At 39.0% G+C, this 16857-nt stretch overlaps 1 protein-coding gene across 1 annotated transcript; it reads left to right on the top strand.

Moving 5' to 3' along the window:
• Window positions 1-785: 785 nt before the first annotated feature.
• C2CD4C (C2 calcium dependent domain containing 4C) lies at window positions 786-16005 on the top strand. Its single transcript, XM_075206292.1, has 2 exons — window positions 786-1062; window positions 12046-16005. Exon 2 carries the CDS (start codon window positions 12094-12096, stop codon window positions 13399-13401), a length of 1308 nt encoding a protein of 435 aa, XP_075062393.1. The 5' UTR covers window positions 786-1062; window positions 12046-12093; the 3' UTR covers window positions 13402-16005.
• The last annotated feature ends 852 nt before the right edge of the window (window positions 16006-16857 follow it).

The following is a 16857-nucleotide window of genomic DNA, read 5'->3' on the forward strand; positions in this document are numbered from 1 at the left end:
TTATTATGTCAATCGGGAAAATGGAGCACATCTATTTTGAGGAATACGGTAACTGTTCCTTCTCAAACTCCCTGGGGACAAAACATATACAGCTACAATTAAGCTGCATAATACAACATATACTTGGGAAGCTGTCACAATGTTACTGAGCATAATGTAATGGATTCCACTGACAATAATGGCCAGCACAGTCAAACAGTACAAGCAAATTTACCCAGCAAGTATTGACAGAGTGACACTATATTTCATGTAAATACTGCCTCTATTTCACAAAGCATACAGTAGTAAAAGTTGCAAATGATCAAATATACATAAATACAGACAATAAAAATGATACAGAATTGTTATCTATGGATAAATATCAGCATAATCCCTGTAAAAATATTCCTGTAAGTCTCTGAAAAAATCATATGTACAGTGTCATTGTCACGTTCAAATGTTATTTACCTTCGATAACTACCAATCCCATTTTCTAATCAAAGGTAATAATTAGTTTCATTGCGCATATAAATATATAATTCCTAGATATAATACATGCTCAAAGCTATATATATGCTCGCATGAATGTTCTGTATATGGGAACAAGCGAGGGCTGGGACTTACTATGGCCAGGTAGCATATCATACTTGTTGCTTTCCAGGATCTACATAAACAAGGTGAGTCTCTAGTGCCTCCCAGAGTTGGGAGGTGTGTATTAGAAGCAATACGTGTGGTTGGCTGAGAAGGCTGTGAGCTGTGTATATATAATACAGTAGAGTCCCGGCGACTTCATAGGCAGAGACAGGGATCAGCTAAGACCACCTGCATCAGCCACCGAAATCATCTCACCAAGGGGCAGTAAAAGCAGCTCTCAGATGTCACCGGAACCTTGAGATGAGACTACTGAATATACAGCTAGAATTACCTAACAATTAGATCCAAAGATCACGAACATCCAACCACGACCTTCTATAAATATCCAATTAGGTGATACCTGAATATCGAGCCGGCGCCACCTGTTCCTCAGATCAGACCAACTGCTGCAGGACCACCCAAAGGTCCAGTCCGGACTAGAAGCTACAGGTAGGTTGAGCCCCCTGTGCTCTCAGCACAAAGGACAGCACCAGCGTCTGCACGGGGGGCGTTGTCCCCTGCTTCATAATTGCCCATTTGTCCTACAGGCATAACCATATCCACTATTACCGCATCTAAAACACCCAAAGAAGAGATCCTCTCCTGTGCATGATCTGTAGATCAGCAGATTGTAGGTTTAGATTACTTTTTACACACTCCATCTGATGATGCTAGGGTGAGCTGTCTTGACTTAAGAGTGCAGTAACATCTTTTTCAGGCAATCACTCTCTAATTTTATTGCAAATAGCTGAAAACCTTTCCTTCGAACTAACCTTTTGGATACTGTGTATCGGGGTTCACATTTACTGTGACATAATACAGTCAGACAGCATTTGCTGCTAGAAAAAGAACTGCGGCAGACTCTCCGTCACCTCCTATAATGCTCATCCATTTGCCTATTGTTAGATCACACTGTGTTTCCTTTCCTGGGGCGGGCAGTAACTCTACTAGATTATTTTATTCACGGTCCTGAAAATGTTCAATGTATAATCTAATAATTGACCCTCAGCAGCAGAGTAGCACATTCTGGTTATGCATTGATCAAAGTTTTCCATTGTGTAGTATTGAGCTTGAGTCGGTAAACCATTATTAACTCTCCCTCCTTATTTATTGTGTTGCAGTTAGAGGGTAGTGAGGTCCTCAGACCTTTGGGAGGGGGAGTAAAACGGCAGAATGTGAAAGGATGGATGCATTTAGCAGGAGGAAGCGAAAGAAGAGAGACGTGAAAAACATTCAGCTGTATACAGGTGTCAGTCTGCCAGGTATCAATCCCATACATTGATACAGTCTTCAGCAACTTTATTTTTCTTATATTGTGTGTTTGTTAGCTCGCTGTTCACCAGATAGTACACTTCTCTGATGCAAATGAGATGTTTATTCCCCAGTTGTGTTGAAGCTCAGCATCCTATTTCAAACGTTAACCCAGACCTTTGTATTGCTTTTCCAATTTTCCTGTCTGGAATTCAATCATTTCAATTATACTTCCTGGGTATGAAAATAGCAGAGTACCATAGGTTTTCTAAGAAGCCCACATGAGAACTGCATTTCTCAGATACAGAGTGAGACTTACAGAACCAACCACAGACATTTTTTTTTATCATTTGTAAAGCACTAACCATTTCCACAATGATAGTACAATTAGGGAGTAAACAATGTACAAAAAATATAATCTGATAAGGAGCAAAGGTGGTATCTAGTAACAATAATACACATAATATAATCATAATATGCAGAGGCATTCTGTGCACTTATATGTACTGGAAAAATCCTATTTACATTGCGCACAACATACAGAACATTCTAAATACTGCTATTATTGACACATAACCGCAGGTAGCTTCATTGTGAGGTCTTGTGAAATGTTTTGTTGATAGATCTGCATAGTTTTGCATAATAAGCTCTTTAATACTCATATATATTGCAAAAAAGGACACTGCAATAGTCTGGTTTATATTCATAAAATACCTATAGTACACATATGATGTTAATATATGTTAACACTATAAATAATATGTGAATACACAATGAGTTTAGATGTAATCACTTATAGTCAATAGGGGGAATTCATACTTTTGCCAGTAACGCGGCCTGCACATTATTACTGCTAGTGCGGCAATCTTTAACACTGATTTTTCATGTGGCTGCAAATCCAGGTTAAAATTACCGTAATAACGGTTATACTATTAGCGCCACGTTATTCCTGGCCAAATTGAAATCCCCCCAATGAGTTCTGATGTCATCATTTCATTATTCATAGGGAATAATGCACTCCCAATGTAAATTATTATGGTTATTATAGGTCAACTCACAAGCCCAGTTCCTTTATATGGTCATGTATCTCTACGCTGACTCATAGCTTTATAATTTACGGTAGGGGTACATTATCCCATACATCTCCTTTCACACACAACACTCCAGTGCATGTTACTAATACATGTTGATAGGTGAATGAAATGACACTCAGTAGATACAGAGATATAAAGAGAATAAGGGTGCTGGAGTGACTGAAATGAATTCAAGATCTGCATCTGCCTCTTGAAAATCCTCTTATCTAAATGACTGCATAGATTCCTTTCACAGAAACACCTGTAAAGGCATTTAAAGTGGAACACAGATCTCTGCCCCCATCTGTAGAAGATAGTCTTGCACAGCATGGCACACAGCTACACTATGTGACTTAGACAATTGCTCACGTTTTTAATCTCCCATAGAGTGATGTGCTCTACATATATGTGTAGAGCACATCAAGTCTATTCTATTTTATATTATTATTATTATTATCATTTATTTGTTAGGCGCCACAAGGTATCCGCAGCGCCGCACACAGTACTAACAGTAGACTATACAGGGTGAAACCATACAGAACAATGAACAAAAAGTACCAATACTTCAGGAACTCCGGCCAGTCATATGCAGTAAAGAGAGATCTGTAGCATATGAAAGCAACAGCTTCTTTCTGGAATTTTTCTATAATTATACTTTTATTTCCTCTCCAGGATAGCTTGCAGGATATCAATTATAAATGCATAAACAGAGTCAGAGCTCTATCAGTATAAGTGTGTTTGTGTGTGTGTGTGTGTGTGCGTGTGTGTAGTACTAAAACCAGTTTTACATATATCTTATTTCTAAAGCCTCAGCACAGATTAACATGCATAATATATTAGTGTTTGCATTCATATGAAATGGTTAAGTATAAAGCATAATGCTATACAATACAAAAAGTTACTTTTAATGACAAATATCTACAGAAAGACACACATTTTACAACAGGATTGCTCACTAACCTCTTGCAAAAACATCTACAGCCTTTTACATCCATTTCATGTTCAGAAACAGATTTGTAAAGCACAGTACTGCAGGTACTGCACACTTGGCAGATTCCCGAGTTGCATTGTACTCATTGTTTACCGTGACCCACAGCCCATTATACACTACATAGATAGATACACTGAAGAGAATTGCACATTTAGGGCCTGATGTTGAGTTAGGAGCAAAGAAAAGGAGTAATTTTGCACCTTGGCAAAACCATATTGCATTAGAGGAGAAAGTCCATTTAAAATGTAGGGACAGATTTATAATTGGAATACAGAATGTCATAAATCAACTTTAGTTTCAGTGTAAAACTAAAGCTATGAAGTATTTGTGTGCTACATGACAAAACAGACAGTATTTTCCTTGCGTGCAAAAAATGAAATCCATTTGTACCCCTTGCATTGTAGCATGGTTAGTCCAGGTGCAGAAATTGCTCCTTGTTTTTGCTTTGCTCCTAACTCAGCATTAGGCCCTTAGTGCCTCATTCAGGGCCTCATTTAGAGTCGGACAAAAAGTCCATTTCAGGCTCATTGTGCACATTTCCACTGAGGCGCAAGTGCAGTAAGCATCAGTTCCATCTGCTTTTCAGACACAGTGTACTCTTGCGACAGCTTGCGTCTCAGTATGGGGAGAGGGTGGAACACAGAGTAATGTAGGCGTGACCGTGAATAATTTAGATACTATGGTTATCTACCCGCAAAACAACCCTAGATGGATCAAGACGCAGACGGAACTCACGTCAAAAAAGACTAAAAAAGTGCGTCAGCAATTAGGTGGTGCAAGTAGTTAGATAGCTGCTGAAACTGGCCGCAGCTCAGTAGGGCATTACGAGTGGGATCTGTCATATTAGCATACTGCACCCACACACATGCTATATTAACATGCTGCGGCCACCCACACACACACGCCCAATATTAAAATACTGTGGCCACACACACTAAATTAACATAACACACTATATTAACATACATTGTCACTCACTCCCCCCCAACAGACATGTTCACTCACTCCCCCCTGCAGCAGCCATGTTCACTCACCCCCCCAGCAGCCCTGTACACTCACCCCCCCAGCAGCCCTGTACACTCACCCCCCCAGCAGCCCTGTTCACTCACCCCCCCAGCAGCCCTGTACACTCACCCCTCCAGCAGCCCTGTTCACTCCCCCCCCCCCAGCAGCCCTGTTCATTCACTCCCCCCCAGCAGCCATGTTCACTCACTCCCCCCTCAGCAGCCATGTTCACTCACTCCCCCCTCTGCAGCCATGTTCACTCACTCCCCATCCCAGCAGCTATGTTCACTCACCCCCCCAGCAGCCATGTTTATTCACTCAACCTGCGTTACCCAGCGCAGGAGAGAGAAGCAAGACTACCAGAGAGGGATCCGAAGATCACTCTCCTGTGATGCTCTCCGCATAGAATGGGTCAAATCCAAAAAAAAGCTAAGCTTTGATAAATTTGCCCACACAGCAGTCCCCATTGAATATTATGGCTAGTGCTCGAGTGTGTGGTACTTTGCCTAATGCAGGAAATATCTCTGATATCTGTTACATTAGGCTTTTTTTTAAAATTACCATTTCACGTAACAATTTCTAAAGTATGCAGAAAAGCCATTTGTGCATGGTTTAGGTCTCTATGAATATGCACTTTGCACTAAAAAAGGGGTGTTTTGCTAAACAAAACACCCCTTATTTGAACCTGCAGAACTGTGGGATTCCCACATATGAGACCTATTCACTACCCAAGATACTCCCTCCTGTGGTTAATGAATCTTTCTCCAAAGTTCAACATTATGGAGAACTTGCATATTTATTGCTAAAGCATCTATAATGGTTGTAATGCAACCATTATAGATAGATTTGCACTGAGTGGTGGCTTAACTCAAAGTTCTTCAGATTGTCTGAACTTACGTTTGCCTGCAGATGTAGGAGTGAGGATTTTGGGCATTCCAGACAAATGGACCCTATGGTTATGCCAGCTGGGGGGAGGTGGCAGATTAGCCAATCATTTATTTAGGTGGTTTTCTTCTTTTACCAAAATAGGAAAAAAGATATATAAAAGCATAAAAAACGTGATTACATTTTTAGTTTTGCATTATGTGGGAGTTATAGTGATATATATTTCTGTACTTAGATGGAATGAGTGCATTTGTACAGTGGAAAATATCAGTAGTTTGTAAATACATAACAATAAAATGTTATAAAAGCCATTTTTTGTGCTATGCTTGCACAGTATTTCTGTCAAATCTCTGTAGGATTGGGCATCAAACATCATCTAAGTCCTGTATAAAGGGCATTGTTTTCAAGTCTCTTATCTAATAACGGAAATGCTCAGCACATCTCATTATTGGAAAATCCGGTAGAGAGAAAGTGATAAATAGACACACACACACACAAGTATAATCTTTTGCCTTCTCTGATTAATTTAAGATAACAGCACTGTAAAAGAAGTATACAAAAATACAATATTCTTTATCCATTGTTGAATATAAGCAGACAAGAAGCTACTGATAACATTCTCAGGTCTCTGCAGTTGAAGCAACTTGGCCGGCCGGCTGACAGAAGCCACTGTGCTGCTCCCTTATGCATTTTACCAGCATATCTGCTTTGTATTAAAATAGATGTAATACATGACAAATGGTGCAATGTTCTGAAAAAACATCAATGTTTATGCCTTGCACTTGATAAGCTTGCAGTACGAGGATACAGAAAAACTTGCATACATAAACATAGTACTTTTATCCTCATCAAAAAATAAATATCAAGGCAGGCTGTGTGAGATATAGTATATCTATGTATTCCTAATGTCCTTTTGGCAGGTGTGGGACTAGTCATTTTTCTGCCTGAAATGACAACTAAAACAGAATCCTTATGTCTTAATTATATAACCAATATAACGATTTCCCTTTCCTTAACATGGCATATGCTGAGGCGAATGAGCTACCATTGCACTCAGCTGTTGAATATTCACATATAGAAGAACAGCTCATTCAGACAAAGGCATTTTAAAATTGATTCCCTACAATTTGACGTCTCCTAAATCCTGCTGCCTGATAATCTGGCTCATACATGCCTTACAGCTATTAGAAAGGAATTGAATGAGCTGCAGCAGAGTTTAGAAATCTTTATCTTATCATACACCCTGGAAAAGTTGCTCAATGATGTCAGATTGTTTTTACCATGTACCCTTGATGTATGAAATTGCTTTTGTATGTACTCCTCTAGACCAACGTCTAAATTACCATTCTACAGACGCCATGGGTCTAAACTAAGTTAGAGGTGGACGTATAGGCGCCTTTCGTGTACCTAAAAAAAGACACTCGAGAAAATGTATTTCAGTTGATAGGATAAAGTTGGACGCATTTTGCAATGCGAATATTGAAAAAAAAAAATCCTGCCTATGAAAGGTGTATGCTAGGCATACCAGTGTGTGTATCTACATGTCATACAAGTATAGGATATGCAAATACTAGTGTTAGCTCTCACTGCAGAAGTGGTGAATACTGTACAAAAATGTGTATCTTAAGCAACCTCTTTATCCAATTCCTTTATATTTGCACACGCTGATCAACTGATCCATTTGTTTGTCTTATTTAGGAATACTTCAGTTATTTATTTGTTTCAATTTCCCTTTTACAGATTATGATTATTATTATTATTATTATCATCATCATAGATTTGTAAGGCACCACAGTACTCCTCAACGCCTTACAGTAAGAAAAATAGGACATACATAACGCAGAGACATACAAGGTAGACATAATAAATGCAGACATGAAAACAAAGGATATGGAGGACCCTGCTCATCAGAGAGTGGAAGAGGGCACAGCTGGAACAAGAGAGGGATTGTGACTCAGAGTCCAGATTGGGATAGTCGTGAGGGTGTTTTAGGCTAGGTACACACTGAAGAATTTTCCGATCGACCTTTTACCTGAAACGATTGTACCTATGAGTGAAGGTCCAATCAGTCTGGCGATTCATGCATACACAACGACACAATTATGTTCAGATCTGTGCTCTTCATCTGGTCCTTCATCTGGTCCTCTAGTCTTCAGAGAATATTCATTCATTAGTTTTTGTCACATTGTCACACTGATTAAAACGCCTTGTTATAGCTATACACATGTCCTAACAAATTTCATTAGCTTCTGTGACTCTGAAACGAAACATTCTGACTCAGAACGAACAAATTAATTATTCCTTCTACAGCACATTCTACATTTATTCACCAGGACATTCATCAATAGCATTTGCTGAAAAGAACACGACTCTGTAAACTCTTTGGAGATCGTGAGCATGAGTGTATACACACTACATGATCGGTCAGTGATTGGTCGGAAAATATTAAACAGTACGATCAACCAAATGAAACAATGATCGGTACTTTGGGACGACTTTAGATCATCGTGTCACTATACGCACTCACACGAAAGGTTAAAGGTTTTTCATGTAATTATCGAGCCAGTGTGTACCTAGCCTAAGAGTGAATAGTATCATAAGAGATAAGGTAAGCTCTAAAAAAGAGATAGGATTTCAGAGAGCGTCTAAAGATTTGAAGGCTGTGGGAAAATCTGATTGAACGTGGTAGGGAAATCCAGTAGTAGTGAGCAGCACGGGAGAAGTCTTGCAGGCGGGAGTGAGAGGTGGTTACTAGAGACGAGACAAGTCATAGGTCAGAGGTAGATCGAAGAGAGTGGGAGGGAGAGTATTTTGATATGAGATTTGAGAAGAAGTATGAAGAGATGGTGTTGTTGAGGGCTTTGTAGGTAAGGGTGAGTAATTTAAATTTGATTCTGGAGAACACAGGGAGCCAGTGTAGGGATTTTGCAAAGTGGTGCAGCAGATGTGGAGCAGTGAGAGAAGAAGATCAGTCTTGCAGCAGCATTTAGGATGGATTGAGGTGGGGAATGCCAGATAGCAGGAGATTGCAGTAGTCAAGACGGGAGATGATGAGAGAAGTTTGGTAGCACGTTGGGTAAGCAAAGGGCATAATTCTAGCAATGATTTTAGGGTGGACTGGAAAGAGTCTGGATGTGAGGAATAAAGCAGAGGACGGAGTCAAGTATGACACCAAGGCAGTTGTCAAAATATGACTGGCAAACAAAGCATTTCTGTGCAATATTTAACTGGCAATGGGGGTATCGCACTCTGAGGAATATATGCCTAGCAATGGGGGCATCTTTGTGCAATATTTATCTGGTAACAGGGGTATAATTATGAAATTTATGGTTGCTGATAAGGGTATCTTTGTGCAATATATGGCTGACAATATGGATAACACCACACTTGCCCACTCTCCCAGAATTGAGAAGGCCATTCTTCCATATCCTGCCCACTTCCAAGTGAACTGGGTGAGATGGGGGCCTGCATGATGTGTTTCATTGCAAATCCCGTCAATTCGGCCACAACCCGGAATAACACAATCACGGCATTGCATTGTGGGGGTGGAGCCATAATGAAGCAATTCGTGGTGCTCCACCTCCCTTACAGTTGTACAATAAAAAAGTTGACAAGTATCGGTATCACTGTGCAATACATGACTGAGTATAGGGCTATGTCTTTGCAATATATGGTTGGAAGCAGGGAGTTTATTTGTGCAATATGTGACGTGTAACTAGAACTGTGCTCTCTGCACCCAATAATTAGAGGATCATCATCATCATCAACAACATTTATTTATATAGCGCCAGCAAATTCTGTAGCGCTTTACAATTGGGATCAAACATTAATAAGACAATACTGGGTAATACATACAGACAGAGAGATAAGAGAACCCTGCTCGAAAGCTTACAATCTATAGAGGATAAATTCTCCCCTAGCCCAACGATACAGCTAGAAAAGTATATATTTTTTTACCATGGTACATATGCCAAGTACTCTTGTATGCTGCAATAAGTACATTTGTTTTTGCCAAAACATGCATGTCAGGTTAACGTTTTTTCAATGTACTGTGCGCATGGGGCACTACGAACATTTTATTTGTAGTAATGATAAAACTTATTTAAGACATTTAAGAAAAAAAGTTACATAAAAAGGGCAAGACACATTTACAATTAAATACACCTTTCAGTCCTCTGTAATTAAACATAGAGCTCTGTCTATGGGCCTTTTCCCTATGCTAGCACACACAGACCCACAGCTAAACAAAGACAGGGGACCCCCTGGAGTGATGTACAGGAACCAGAGGGCAAGAAATATTATATGTTTTTATAGTCCGCAGTTTGTGAGAAACGAGGTGCTGACAGGTTGAGGTAATATTAATACCTTGTGTCCATATATGTATATATATATATATATATATATATATATATATACATACATTGTATAAGCAATACTACAGAGACTTTTGATAACGAGGTGTAGAGTACAATGATTGTGAGTTGCAATCAAACCTCAGCATACATAATTATACAACAGTTTGTGATGTATTTGTGTCATTAGATTTGCAGGCCACATCTGGCATACCCAGCTGATAAAACAAACAAGGAGCATGTATTTGAAGAAGGGGGAGGGGCAGTCAAACAGAGATTGTGTGAAGAACCAGGAAGCAGTGACTGATAGAGGAGTAATGTACCTGGTTTGCTTGTGCCAGGTAACCTCAGGCAATAAATAATCCTGAGAAAAATAGGACATTTCTTAACTCATTATGTGTCAACAAATTACAATTTAAGCATGCTAAATATATATAAATGTTGTGTAAATGTTTGCTAATTTAAGCTTTCTAAAGCACTTTCTATACGTCAATGTATGATTCAGTCTTGATATATCAATTTGTTTATGTATATCAAGTGGGCTGTATGTGACACAAAGTTTTAGGGGTATATTTACTAAACTGCGGGTTTGAAAAAGTGGAGATGTTGCCTAAAGCAACCAATCAGATTCTAGCTATCATTTATTTAGTACATTCTACAAAATGACAGCTAGAATCTGATTGGTTGCTATAGGCAACATCTCCACTTTTTCAAACCCGCAGTTTAATAAATATAGGGTATGTACAAACAAGCATTAAAATTCTGCCTTTAAGATGTGTTTGTAGCAGGGCCGGATTAAGACCCAAATGGGGCCCTAGACAACATACCGATTTAGCCCCCATTCCCCCTTTAGTTAAACCCCAAAACATAAAAACAGCTTAGGGTAATCGGGCCCATTAATGCCCATTGGCCCTATGCAGAAGCCTAGATTGCCTAATGGATGATCTGGCTGTGGTTTGTAGAGTAAGTTAAGCACATTTTAAAGGACCTGAAAATAAAAATTAATGTACCAAGTGAGCCCTTCCATATTTGCATTTAGCTTGTATTGCACTACAGTGCATTTCAGTAAATCTGATACACTCAATGCAGTTGAAAATGTACATTCACCTCAATGGGAGTGCATTGTAAATGCAATGAGATGCAATTAAGAAGCATTTCCATATGTGTTTGGTTTGAACAAGTTCATGTTTAAAGAATACTGATTAAACACATTTGTAGGCACATATAAACGAATCTTAAATGTGTACGAAAATGCAATATGGTTTATATGCATTTTTGCTTGCAATTTAACATGCCTTAAAAAACATTGCAAATGCTGTGTGTGCAGGGTCCACGACAATACTATATAACAAAGAATGTTTTTATGTTAGTGTTTGCTGATATCTTATAGCTGGTCATCAGAACAAAGCAATTGTATTGTATAGGTTAAAATTTTGGCATTATATAAATAAAGCATAATACTAATAACAATAATAATAATAATAAAAATAATCATGGTAATATTAAAATGTTAAATATGTTATTTGCTGCACATGTAAGGAGTACAGTAGTATATTAGTTCTGTAATCCCTGCTGTTTGCTTAATTTAGCAGAGTCTTGGTATTCTGGTAGTGAGCCATAATATATAACTCTAGGCACCAGATGATGGAGGTGTGTAATGTACTGGTTAAAAATGACAGCTGGCTCCTGATTGGATACACATTCATTTATTCAGGAGCAGGCTGCCATTTTAGCCAGTGTGTGAGATTTGTTCATCTTCCTCCACTCGAAGATGTTTATCATAGCTGTCCTTGCTCAATTTAAGTACTGGGAGAACCCATTAAATTACCTGTATCAGTAAAAATAAAAAATACATTAAACTCTGTTCTTTTTCTAGGTAGCAAAATCCCATCTGCTTTCTTCCATTTACTGGACAACTTAAAGAATGTGGCTGTTGGAGAGGATCCGAGGCACAGTGGACCACAGCGGTGGACGACAGACAGGAGAATCTGGTGACAAACAGTCCAAGGGTGGATCTTACAGCAATGTTCTGACCCCGGACAAGATTCCTGATTTTTTCATCCCCCCAAAACTTAGTAGTATCCCAGCTGAAGGGGGAGGAGCGGAAGGCGCCTCGGCAGGAGATGGAGTACAGTCCAAACCCAACATAGGCACCTCTGCTTCTGAGCAAAATTTGTCAGGGAGACGTCCTCAGCGCAGCCCCCGTCTACCAACCAAAGCTGCTTCTGAGAGCCGAAACCTTGTAAAAGCTGCAAACCGCCACATCATTCAGATTGAAAGTGCCGATGAATGGGCTTCAGAAGAAGACTTGGGCACCAATGCAGATCCACAATCTCAGAATGCCATGTCTCTCCCATATGTACCGAAGGCTCAAACATCATATGGGTTTGTGACACTGATGGAGAGTCCACATACCAGGCGAAAGGAGTCGCTCTTTCACAGTGAGCAGGGGTCTCTTTCACCATGTCCATCACAATCCAGTTCTCCCAGTTCTCAGAGACGGAGTGGAACAGAAGGAGGAGGAGGATCACAGCTGAACCCTTCAGACTTTGGAATGTCCTTGATGAATCCCTACAGGTATTTCAGTGGTGGTGAAAGTGATACCTGCTCTTCGGCTGAGTCCTCACCATTCAGCTCACCATTACTTTCCCGCTCAGTATCTCTACTGAAGATCTTCACTCCAGACCCACAATCAAAGCTTATCAAGCTCAAACACTCGGTTGCTCGAAACAGTTCACTATCCACAGATGAGTGCAGTTCAGCAGACACTAGTCCCAGCATGCCCAGAAGAAGGGTACGAGGTGCCAGGGGAACTGGCATAGGCTCTGGGCAGCATCCCAATGACCTTCTACAGAAGGAACACAATGTAGGACTCAGTAAAGGAGGCAGTATGAGATTAGCAGCAGAGTATGACCAATCAAATGCCCGTCTTAGAGTTCGGTTAATTGCAGCAGAGCACCTCTTTGACAAAATCTGCGACTTAAAGGGAGTAAACTGCTGTGTGGTTCTCTATCTGAATCCTGGTAAGGTTCACCGTCAGAGAAGCACCATTATTAAGAACAGCCGGAACCCCGTCTTTAATGAGGATTTTTTTTTTGATGGATTGGTGGCTGGAAGCGTTAAAAAGATGTCACTTAAACTGAAAGTGCTGAACAAGGGCAGCAGCCTTAAAAGAGACACACTGCTTGGAGAGAAGGAGATCCCACTGACTGCACTTTTACCCTTTATTTAAGACTAAAGCAACTATGATGAGTGCATTGAGTGTGAGAGAGGGCTAACTGTGCTCTGCAGTGAAGGGTGGCTTCACTTGTGGCAATTTGAAGTTACAGAGCCAGATGTGACATCCTTCACATGCGTCCTGCTAACCACTGTTAGTGAGAAAAGTACTTCCATAGCTCAAAAAAGAAAAGCTTTCATTCAGAAAACTGCAGTGTTGAGCTTCCCCAGCAATAGTGAGCCACAGAGAATTGCACACTAAAATGTGATGAAAAGCGATTTATTGCAATTTTAAACTTCAACTTTTTCACATTTTGGTGATTTATGAGGAATTGCAACAGACCAGTTGCAACTGCAGAGAGGTCTGCAGAGAATTTCCACATACAAATCTCAGATCATGACAAAATGTGCATAATAACCTGCAGAGCATTTCACATTTAGCTGGAGTCCCATAAATCAGGAGGCTACAGAAATTTATTGGTAGTGCAAAGCAAATCTGCATTTGAAATAAGTTCATTTGGGCAAAACCTGAAGATTATCTCTCAGAAAAAAAGACAGTGTTAGATGTAACCTCTTGTTAGGGTTGCCAGATCAGTATTCTAAAAGTGGTCACGTATGAATTACATATTTTGCATGGCTGCATGAGTTCATATACATGCATGCATGTCCTTATAAAACAATGGCAGGGATGGAGCTTGTGTATGACATATGTGTCCAATTTTAAGTGGCTAAACTGGCAACCTTACCTTTGTTTATATAATATTAATTACTGTTGTATTTTGTCTCTTAGCAGTAGCCAACCTGCAGTGTCAGAAACTCCAAGGCAACAACAGCCAGCCAGAGCCTGCCAATCATCTGCCATCAGGCCACAAACTATTCACCAGGACAGCAATACATTGCCAGCCTTCCTGTATGATCACTTTATACACCCAAAAGGCAATTCTCTGGCTACAGACTAGATTCACCATGATCTGCAACATACAGTTGCAGGGTATTATGGTATTAAGGGAGAACAATCCTCTGGTACAAATGATAGATGCTTCCAATAATTCAAAGTGATGTACTTGTCTGCACGTGGATGGACAGGAAACCCAGCTGTCCTCTCTTCCTCCAAGTGATTCATCCCACTTGTCACATACAGTCTACACCTTCCCCTAAAATCCCTATAAAACACTCCCACACAGAGAATGTCGTAATACGCTTTCAGTTCTATGCTTGTATGTTCTCTTTCACACCTAGAAATTTGAGAAAATGCAGTGTGAGTGTTTGCAATATACACGCTCATTGTACAGATGGTATAATCAAAAGGTCAGATATTACCATATAAGGGAAACAAGTGTGAAATCAAACTTATAAGAACATTAACTCTTACAGCACCACAGTGCCCAACTTTGTTTAGAATCAAACTAACTTACCCATAAATAACTTCCTGCTTGAACACAAGTGAGTCAATACTTGATTACAAATGTGCCTACACATTGAGGGTCATTTAAGTACATAAAAAATGTTCATAGTTTTTATTAATTATGCCTGTGTTACAGTCCTATACAGATAAGTGTGTAAAAACACCATAGATTGGGGCATTAGTACATTTTTTACCCCATAGCAGGGGTGTTACTTGCTTGAAATAGAGAGAATGTGACGTTCAATGTGCATCCACAGTAGTGCTTTTGTTTTTTACATACAAATTTAATTTTTGGGGGGCGAGAAAGTCAAATCAACTAAATAAGGGTAGAGATTGTGCATTTTTAGAAGTGAACAAACTAACTAAAGCATATTTGCCAGCATTACAAACTTTCCTCTGGGAGACATCGCAGGGGTGGCAAGTGTGCACATCATTTGAGGTGCCATTCCCAGCTCTGCAGGATTTGCAGTATTGCGCAGTGGGACTGTGGTGGCACAAATTGCGTCATAAATCCCTTCTCCACCTACTTCAGTAGTAAAGTGGGTGGGATCTGGGAAGGAGGCCTGCTCTTCTAGGAGTCTGGGAGACTCCCCAAAATTTGGGGGACTCCCAGACATTTTGGGGGGGAAGGTAAGTATGAACTAAGAACACATAATTAAAAAATTGTATTGATTCAAATATAGGTAACCCCAATGTTTTTTCCATGTCATGAATTATAGAATACATAATTAAGGATCAAATGAGCAGTGTTTTAAGGCTAAAAAAATGTATTAGGATGCTAGTTCACATGTTATAGTAAAAACTATTTTGAGGTGAGAATTGCAGTTTTACAAAAACACACGTATTTCACCCACATACCCAAAATCCACAAAATTTTTCACAAGGTGTCTGCTCAAGCAGAGCATCAAAATATATAATGAAGGCTTTTCCTTATATATGTTGTACCATAAAAAGTATGCATATATATCTAAAAAAATGTGTTTCACTTCCTTATCACTTCTGGATTGTAAAAGGCCCCATTCTCTGTACATAATTGACATAATTCACCATGGTATAATGGTTATGGTATAATATAATATTATTACTTGCCACATTTTTGCCCAACATAATGTAACATTAAATCCATAAAGCTCAAATTTAGATGATTGTGAGCACCATTGAAACTTAAAATTATTTAAGAAAAACTAGAAGTCAAAATAAGTATTTGTTTTTAGAAGTAAGAATAATAAATAAATATATATTTATCAAGTAAGTACTAAAGAAGACATTTTTTCTTTAATTTACATAATTATTTTTAGAAATAAATGATTCATTGGTATATAGGCTGTTTGATTAATCTGTTTATGTTCTTTTATGAGGATGATTTTAATGTGTTTTGAAAACTGTTCTGTGAGAGGTGGCAGTGTGCCATAGGCTGTCACTTCTGATATTCGGTCATTCTCTACCGTAATTGATATTTACAGAGAATCTTGTAGCCTGCAGTGAAAATAGGCTGTGAAATATTTTTTAACGAGTGTGGCAGTTACACAGAAAATGCTGTTTTCAGAGGTGACGGCTGTTATCAGCAGTCACTCTTATAAATTCAGATGAGCAAGTTGTTTGGTCCATTGGAGATTTCCGATAAATATAAACATTTTCACTGACCGACTCATGGTTTGGTACAAATTTTGTACCAATGTTGGAAATGACATAGCCCCATTCTGTAAGAAGCAAACCATAGAAAAGCTTTAATTTTCTATCTTGCACTAGTAAAATAACAGAATCTGATTGTTTTTTCTAGGTGTCAGGACATCAGTGCGCATTGTCTCTACCATACTGGCCAAGAGCAATAAGAGTTTTTCAAATAGTTTGTGCAGTGCAACTGAAAGACCATATTTTTAGATCTGCCTAGTAAAAAAATAATAATGATTGTAAAAAAAATAGAATAAAATTTGAAAAAAAAAATAGTTTAAAACAGTTGACCATTGATAAAATGCTTTAATCAAATAATAAATAATTTTTCATTAATTTTAACAGAGCAAATATTCATACAAGTACCATCACAATGCTTATTAAATAAGTTTCCCA

Source organism: Mixophyes fleayi, chromosome 1 (genome assembly GCF_038048845.1).
Source record: "Mixophyes fleayi isolate aMixFle1 chromosome 1, aMixFle1.hap1, whole genome shotgun sequence".
NCBI classification, from domain to species: domain Eukaryota; kingdom Metazoa; phylum Chordata; class Amphibia; order Anura; family Limnodynastidae; genus Mixophyes; species Mixophyes fleayi.